The sequence below is a fragment of the Mesoplodon mirus genome (genome assembly GCF_964341445.2).
Source record: "Mesoplodon mirus genome assembly, chromosome: 4".
NCBI lineage: Eukaryota > Metazoa > Chordata > Mammalia > Artiodactyla > Ziphiidae > Mesoplodon > Mesoplodon mirus.
The window spans coordinates 6,245,875-6,255,205 of NC_138979.1; the positions used below are offsets into that span (position 1 = coordinate 6,245,875).

Sequence of the window (9,331 nt, forward strand, 5' to 3'; positions counted from 1 at the left end):
GTTTATGGACTTTTTATTCTATTGTAAGTATGTATATATATATATTCTTTCACCAATACAACACTGTATTGATTACTGACTTACAAACTTGTAAAAGTCTTGAAATCAAGTATTGTGAGTCTTCCAGCTTCATTCTTCTTAAGTATTACGTTGGCTGTTCTAAGTCCTTGACATTCCAAGTGTACTTTAGAATTAATTTGTTGATGTCTACAAATTAGCCTCCTAATGGGGATAAAGTTGAATTTATAAATCAAGTTGGGAAAGACAGACATGTTTACAATACTGTTTCTTTCAATCTGAAAACAAAATCATCTATTTGTTTAGATTATTTTATTTCTTCAGAGTTTTACAGTTTCCTGCTTATTGGTCTTGTATGTATTTTGTTAGATTCATACCTAAATATTTCATTTGGTGGACTACTATAAATGGTACCGTGTTTTTATTTCAAATTGCAATTAATTGTTGCAGGTATATAGGAAAGCCACTGAATTTTATATATTAACCTTGTATCCTGAACCCTTGTAGTAATCACTTATTAATTCCAGGAGATTATTTTTTTTCATTGTTGATTCTTCAGATTTTCTGTATAAACAATTATGTTATCTGTGACCAGAGATCATTTTATTTATTCCTTCCCAATCTGTGTATATCTTATGCTTTATTGAATTAGATAGGGCTTCTAGTACAGTGTTGAATAGGAGTGGTGAGAGGAGGCATCCTCGTATTGTCCCCGATCTTAGGGGAAAAGCATCCAGCATCTTACCTTTAGATTTGATGTCAGCTGTTCAATTTTTTTAGATGTTCTCTATCAAGTTGAGGAAGTTCCTCTGTATTCCTAGTTTGCTGAGAATTTTTTTTTTTTTTTTTTTGCGGTACACGGGCCTCTCACTGTCGTGGCCTCTCCCGTTGCAGAGCACAGGCTCCGGACGCACAGGCTCAGTGGCCATGGCTTACGGGCCCAGCTGCTCCACGGCATGTGGGATCCTCCTGGACCGGGGCACGAATCCGTGTCCCCTGCATCAGCAGGCGGACTCTCAACCACTGCGCCACCAGGGAAGCCCCTGCTGAGAATTTTTATTATGAATGGGTATTGGATTTTGTCACATGCTTTTTCTGTGTCAATTGACATCATATAATCTTTATTGTTTAGTCCATTGATGTGGTGGGTTACACTGATTGACTTTATTGAACTAGCCTTGCATACCAAGAATAAACCACACTTGGCCATGGTCTATAATTCTTTTTATACATTGTTGGATTCTATTTGCTAATATTTTGTGAGAATTTTTGTGTCCATGTTCATGAGAGATATTGGTTTGTATTTTTCCTTTCTTGTCAGATGTTTTTGTCTAGTTTTGGTATTAGGGAAATACTAGCCTCATAGAATAGGTTAAGAACTGTTTCCTCTGCTTCTGTTTTTCCTGAAAATATCATGGAGAAGTGGTATAATATCTTACATAAGTATTTGGTAGAATTCACCAGTGAATCCATTTGGGCCTGATCCTTTATTTTTTTGAAGGTTATGAATTATTGATTCAATTTCTTTAATAGGTATAGGGATATTCAGATTATCTCTTTCTCCTTGTATGTTTTGGCAGTTTGCATCTCTCAAGGAATTGGTCCATTTCATCTAAATTATCAAATTTGTGGGCATAGAGTTTTTTCATACTTTTCTCTGTTATCCTTCTAATGTCCATGGGATCAGTAGTCATGGCCCCTCTTTCAATTCTAAGTTACCTATTCTCTTTCTTTGTCTGTTAGCCTAGCTAGAATTTTGTCAATTTTATTGATCATTTCAATGAGCCAGGTTTTAGTTTTATTGAGTTTATCTATTGTTTTCCCTTTTTCAGTTTCATTGCTTTATGCTCTAATTTTTATTACTTCTTTTATTCAGTTTGCTTTATGTTCAGATTGCTTTTCTTTCTCTAGTTTCCCAAGGTGGAAGTTTAGGTTATTGATTTTCGGTTGTTCCTCTTTTTACACATATGCATTTAATGCTGTACATTTTCTTCTAAGCACTGCTTTTGCTAATCCCACAAATTTGGTAATTTGCATTTAATTTCTATTTAGTTCAAAACACTTAAATTACTTTCAAGACTTCTTTGATCCATATGTTATTTTGAGGTGTGTTCTTTAATTTCCAAATATTTGGGGGATTTCCCAGTTATTTTCCATTATGGATTTATAGTTTAATTCCACTGTGATCTGAGAACATAATTTGTATAATTTCTATTTTTTAAATTAGGTAAATTGCGTTCTCTGGCCTAGAATGTAGTCTGTCTTTGTGATTGTTCCATGTAAACTTGAGAAGAACGTTCATTCAGCTTTTTTCTTTTTTTAGTTTGCTTACTCTTTATTTATTTACCTTGTGATATAATTGACATATGACATTATGTTTGTTTCAGGTGTCCAACATAATGATTTGATATTTGTATATAGAGCAGAATGGTCACCACAATAAGTCAGATTGCCTTTTCTGAAAGGAGTATTCTAAAATTTTCATTGAGTCCACGTTGGTTGATAGTGTTGTTCAGGTCAACTATATCCTCATTGATTTTCTCCCTATTTAATCTCTCAGTTACTGACAGGAGGTTTTGAAGTCTGCAACTGTAATACTAAGTATGTCTATTTCTTCTTTCAGTTCTATCAGTTTTTGTTTCATATATTTTGATGCTCTATTTTTAAGTGCACACATGGTTAGAATTGTTACATCCACTTTGTGTGAAATGTATATAGCTACCCCAGCTTTCTTCTTATTACCATTAACAATAGTATATCTTTCTCTTTCCTTTTGATATTAAACTGTCTGTATTTAAAGTGGGTTTCTTACAAATAACATAGAATTGTGTCTTTAAAAAAAACTACCCTGACAGTCCTTGTCTTTTAGAGTAGTTTTACCAATCATATTTAAAATGACTATTAATATAGCATTTGAATTAATAGCAGTCATGTTTGTAATTGTTTTGTATTCATTGTCAGAGGCTTTTTGTCCTGTCTTCTTTGGTTTTATAGGAGCTTTTTATATGATCATATTTTATTTCCTTTTTGAGCATATCAGTCATACTTTTAAAAATGTTTTTAATGTTTTCCCTAGATTTTAAAATATCAATATTTAATTTTAACCAATGTTAGATCACTTTCAAATGACACTGTTCTGTTTCAAATGTAGTGCAGGTACCTTATGATAGAGCATTCCTAATTCCACTCTCCTGTTTCTTATGACATGGCTGTCATTCATTCCACTTATCACTATGCTGTAATAACCCAATACATAATTACCATTACTACTTTAAACAGTTATCTTTTATATCAATTAATAGTAAGAAAAGTCAAAATTTTATTTTACCTTTATTCCTTCTCTGATGTTCTTCATTTCTTATGTATATCCAAATTTGTGGTATATATAATTTTCCTTCTACATGAAGAAAATACTTTCTGATTTCTTGCAAGGCAGGCCTGATGGTGATGAATTCCCCATTTTTCATTGTTTGAAAAATCAATTTATTTAAACTAAAAAAAAAAGTTCACCCATTTCTGCTGTGCCCCACCCTCTGCCACCAAATTGTTCTCTGCATCTATGAGCTTGGTGTTTTTCTTCCTCTCTCCCTCCCTCCCTTTCTCCCTTCCTTTCTTCCTTCCTTCCTTCCTCTCTTTCTTTCTTTTCTTTTTTCCTTCTACATGAAGAAAATACTTTCTGATTTCTTGCAAGGCAGGCCTGATAGTGATGAATTCCCCATTTTTCATTGTTTGAAAAATCAATTTATTTAAACTAAAAAAAAAAGTTCACCCATTTCTGCTGTGCCCCACTCTCTGCCACCAAATTGTTCTCTGCATCTATGAGCTTGGTGATTTTCTTCCTCTCTCCCTCCCTCCCTCCCTTTCTCCTTTTCTTTCTTCCTTCCTTCCTTCCTCTCTTTCTTTCTTTTCTTGCTTCCACATATAAGAATGACCATATGGTATTTGTCTTTCTTGTTCTGATTTACTTTACTTAGCATAGTGTCCTCAAATTCCATCCATGTTGTTACAAATGGCAAGATGTAATTCTTTTTTATGGCTGAAAAATATTTTCAGTGTGTATGTTCTGTGTGTGTGTGTGTGTGTGTGTGTGTATGTATGTATCACATGTTTATCCATTCATCCATTGATAGACACTTAGGTTGTTTTCATATCTTGGTTATTGTAAATAATGTTGCAGCACACATGGGAGTGCATACATCTTTTCATATTGGTATTTTCATTTTCTTGAGATGAATACCCAGAAGTGCAATAGCTGGATCATATGTTCTATTTTTAATTTTGGGGGAACCTCCTTACTTTTTTCATAGTGGTCGTACCAGTTTACATTCCCACCAGCAATGCACAAGGGTTCCCTTTTCTCCACATCCCTGTCAATACTGGTTATTTCTTGTCTTTTTGTTAATAGCCATTCTAACAGGTGTGGAGTGATATCTCATTGTGGTTTGGTTTGCATTTTCCTTGTGATTAACGATGTTGAGCACTTCTTTTTTTAATGTACCCATTGGCCATCTATGTTTTCTTTGGAAAAATGTCTATTCACATCTACTATACAATCTTTTTTTTAATCTTTATTTATTTATTTGTTTATTTATTTATGGCTGTGGTGGTTCTTCGTTGCGGTGAGCAGGGGCTACTCTTTGTTGCAGTGCACGGGCTTCTAATTGCGGTGGCTTCTTTTGTTGTGGAGCACGGGTTCTAGGCATGCAGACTTCAGTAGTTGTGACTCGCGGGCTCTAGAGCTCAGGCTCAGTAGTTGTGGTACATGGGCTTAGTTGCCCCACAGCATGTGGGATCTCCCTGGACCAGAGCTCGAACTTGTGGCCCCTGCATTGGCAGGCGGATTCTTAACCACTGTGGCACCAGGTAGGTCCCTACTATACAATCTTTATTCAGATTATTTTTTTCCTTTTGTTATTGAGTTGTATGTTTTGTATATTTTGCATATTTTGGATATTACCCCTTATCAGATATATGATTTGCAAATATTTTCTCCCATTCATTAGGTTGCCTTTTCATTTTGTTGATGGTTTCCTTTGCCATACAGAAGCATTTTAGTTTAATGTAGTCCCAGTTTTTGATTTTTGCTATTGTTGCTTTTGATGTCAGATTTTAAAAAATCATTGCCAAAACCTATGTCAAGGAGCTTACTGCCTATATTTTCTTCTAGGAGCTTTATAGATTCTGGTCTTATATTCATGTCTTTGAGTTAGTTTTTTGTGTATGGTGTAAGATAGTTGTTCAATTTCATTCTTTTGCATGGGACTGTGTAGTTTACCCAACACCATATGTTGAAGAGACTGTCCTTCCTTTATTGTATATTCTTGGCTCCTCTGTTATAAATCAATTGGGTTTATTTCTAGACTCTGGATTCTGTTCCATTGATCTGTGTGTCTGTTTGTATGCTAGTACCATATTGGGGTTTTTTTTTGTTTTGTTTTTGTTTTTATATTCTTTTGTTGTTTTATTTTGAATGTCTCTAGAAATGTCTGCTGTTGGTTTAAGATAGAAAATTCTTCCTTAACATGATGAAGAAAGTCCATTTTAGGTTTTCAGGAATGAGTGTTTGTTATTAAATGTTATTCTGATATCTATTATAGAAGATCATGTGTATTTTGACTGCTGAGCATATTAATACATTTCAAAATACTTAGCCATTCTTGCTTAACCAATCTAATTACAGTAGATTAAAACATGTTGTGAAATATAATTTCTCTATTATTTCACTTACAGTTTTCTATTTAAACTCACAGTAAATTTCTTTAAACAAATTCCCAAATTTCACAAATAAAATCTTAAGCTTTAAAAGATATATCAGATTGGGAATTCCCCGGTGGTCCAGTGGTTAGGACTTCATGCTTTCATTGCTGAGGGCCTGGGTTCAATCCTTGGTTGGGGAACTAAGATCTCACAAGCTGAGTGGCACAGCCAGAAAAAAAAAAACACCAAAAAAACATAAAAACAGAAGGCATTACTGCTTCTTACAATACCACACACCTGGTGAAGCCTCCCCTGGAAAACCAGAGGGAACAATACAATAAGGAAAGTTCTGCTGTCCAACTGGCCAGCTTCACTGCAAACCCAATTACTTCAAACAGGAAGAGACACAGCCCTACATCTGGACAGGAAGGCAATGCCTACTTTGCTATCCAGCAGGAAGAAAATGTCTCTCTTCCCAAGGGCAGCCCAGCCAATCAGAAACTGTAGTCACCCAACCAATGAGAAGCCTCTTCCTGAAAAGGACTCTGCTTATTATTGCCCCTCCCTAGGTCCCTACCCACATGCCCTATAAAAGCAAACTCCCCTTCCTGGTTCTCTGGATTTGCCTATGGCCTGCCATAGTCTGTATATGCCAAATTGCAATTCTTCTGGCTATTCTCAAATAAATTCACTTTAGCTGATAAAATAACTGCTTATTATTAAAGTTGACAAACTCAGTCTAGTACCCACTAGCGTTTAGCCTTACATTTAAACTGTGTTGCTAGACTGGTTTCACACTACAAACTTCCAGACATTAAAATTCACAAAATAAGACACAGTTTAAGGGACTTCCCTGGTGGTCCAGTGGTTAGGACTCCGTGCCCTCACTGCAGAGGTCACAGGTTCGACCCATGGTCAGAGAACTAAGACCCCGAGGCATGGTTAAAAATCGTTTGTTACTGGCATTTGACTTAAAATCGATATGAGCCTCCACTGCTTTTAAAACAGACAAGATAATACAAAGTATTCTTTATCAGAGTATTCACAATTTGCAATTAAGTATCAGTGTATATCTAACTCTGTTTCCCTTTTAGCCTATAAGCTCCAAGAGGGTAGGAGTCAACTTATGTTTGTTTACTCACTACTTATGCTTTTCTGTTTGTCCCCTTCAAATCTCTCCACCTTGATGCATCACTGTGTTCTCTTTCCTTCTGCTTCCGTTCAATTAATAGGAGCACCAACAAAGGATGGAAAAGAATGAGATACACATATACACACACCACACACCATACACAAATGCTCTTGCTATCTCAATTTACATTAACTTCCCTCCAAGGCCTAATCTTCCTTTTTCGATAATAATCTTTGCAGAACATTTCCTTCTCATTAAACAAACAAAGAAACAAACCCACATACATGATTAAATGAAAATACAGATCTAGTTCAGTCCTCAGTTAGGTTTTTTCCTTAGTATATAAACAAAGAGTAGTAAGCTTTATAATAAACTATATACTGAGAAATATTTTTCTCCAAATCTAACCAATCAAAACAATTTTAAAAATCCTTATTAATTATCAGAAAGAATCCAGTTTTTGGAAAAGAAGTAGGTCTTCTTCCTTTTGTTCTTAAAGGACTACTTGTAAAAGTATTTGATTAAGAATCCACCTGCCAATGCAAGGGACATGGGTTCGAGCCCTGATCCAGGAAGATCCCACATGCCATGGAGCAACCAAGCCTGTGTGCCACAACTACTGAGCCTGCGCTCTAGAGCCCACGAGCCACAACTACGGAGCTCACGTGCCACAACTACTGAAGCCCGTGTGCCTAGAGCCCGTGCTCTGCAACAAGAGAAGCCACCGCAATGAGAAGCCCGCTCACCACAACAAAGAGTAGCCCCTGCTCGCTGCAACTAGAGAAAGCCCACGCACAGCAACGAAGACCCAACGCAGCCAAAAATAAAATAAATTAAAAAACAAAAAAGCCCCTATATTCTATTAAGAACCTATTATAAAAGTAAAACAGGGACTTTCCTGGCAGTCCAGTGGTTAAGATGCGTCAATTCAAATGCAGGGGGTGTGGGTTCATTCCCTAGATGGAGAACTAGGATCCCACATGCCGTGTGGCGCGGCCAAAAAAAAAAAGTAAAATAAAACCAAAAAACCATTAACAATGATGACAAAATCCATGACTCCTTAATTTAGAAGATGATCATCACCTTTTACTAAGAACCTAAGTCTCCATAGAATAAAACTCAGGAAAGGAGAATCAATTTTACCCCTCATTCCATAGGACTTTAGTTTCTGAAGTACCAAAAATAACTTATTTCACTTGTAGGAAGGTTCCACAGAATGGAGTCAAGGTAAAACAATAAAACGCGTAGTCAGTACATGTGAAGTAAAAAGGTGTATATTCAACATACATTCATATAAGAAATATTTAGTTCAAAAAATTAAAAGCCTGATCTAAGACTGGAATTATTCTGGGACTGCCTGGTAGTAATGCTTAGCTCTTATTGTGTTTGTATCATGAATATATATATATGAACTATTAAAACTTAATATGATATAGTCAATAGACAACTCTGTCCTACATTTATGTTTATTAAAAACTGCCACAAACAAACAAAGTCTGTACAAAAAGCAGCCGGGGCATCGATCACTTTGAAATCATAATCTTGAGAGACACAGTTTGCTTAGGACTCCACCATCTTCTAACTTAGCCACGTAGTCTTCCTCTGCCACGTCTTCTTCTTCTTCCTCGTCTGTCATAAACAAACAAAACTACTTTGAAATAGTAGTTTTGAGAGATATTACACCTAGGACCCCCTCTTCCTCTGCCTCGGCCTTGGCCTCAGCCTTTTCCTCTTCCTCGGCCTCTTCCTGCAACATCTTCCCTTTTCTTAGACTTTCCCTTTGGTTCAACATCCACGAGAAGTGTATACAGAGGTAAGCTGTCTGGCAGAATAAAATACTGAATGTTATTTCCGCGAATACTCAGTGTTTCCAGCTGTACAGGTTCTCTGTTCTTCAGTGTCATTTTCACAGCTTTAAGATGTGTATTCATGCTGACATCTACACCTGTGATTGTTCCATGGACCTGTGTTCTATTCTTTAATTCAGTGGTTACAATTTCGTGACCCAATTTCATCAAAAATCTCATGAGCTTCATCCTAGCGGCGCCGTCACCCTTTTGATCCAATAGTGCACAAAACCTGACAACCGAGCACCGACCGGCTGCGAGTATGAATGGCCCATATTGTTTTAATTACTGTAGCTTTGTAATGTAGTTTGAAACCAGAGCACATGAAGTCTCCAGCTTTGCTCTTATTTCTCAAGATTGTTCTGGCTATTTAGGGACTTTTGTGATTTCATACAAATTTTAGGACTATTTATTCTCCTTCACTTTTGAAGGATACTTTCACTAGAATTCTACATTTTTTTTCTTTTAAGACTTTTAGTATTTCACTCCACTTTCTTCTCACTTGTATGGTTTCTGATAAGAAATCTTCTGTAAATCTTATCTGTTCCAAACATTTCCTTCTCTCTCTCCTTCCATTTTTATACTTCTTGTTGATTTAAACTGTGAGTTTAGATATATAATGCTATTGAATTTTTGG

The 9,331-nt window shown here is 36.0% G+C and overlaps 1 protein-coding gene across 1 annotated transcript; it reads right to left on the minus strand.

The window, feature by feature from the left end:
- Positions 1-8,535: 8,535 nt before the first annotated feature.
- LOC309803258 (small nuclear ribonucleoprotein Sm D1-like) lies at positions 8,536-8,960 on the minus strand. Its single transcript, XM_082619265.1, has one exon. It carries the CDS (start codon positions 8,881-8,883, stop codon positions 8,566-8,568), a length of 318 nt encoding a protein of 105 aa, XP_082475391.1. The 5' UTR covers positions 8,884-8,960; the 3' UTR covers positions 8,536-8,565.
- Between the last annotated feature and the right edge of the window lie 371 nt (positions 8,961-9,331).

Coding starts and splice junctions, on each gene's coding strand:
- LOC309803258 (XM_082619265.1), bottom strand. CDS start 8,883: ATGAAGCTCATGAGATTTTTGATGAAATTGGGTCACGAAATTGTAACC.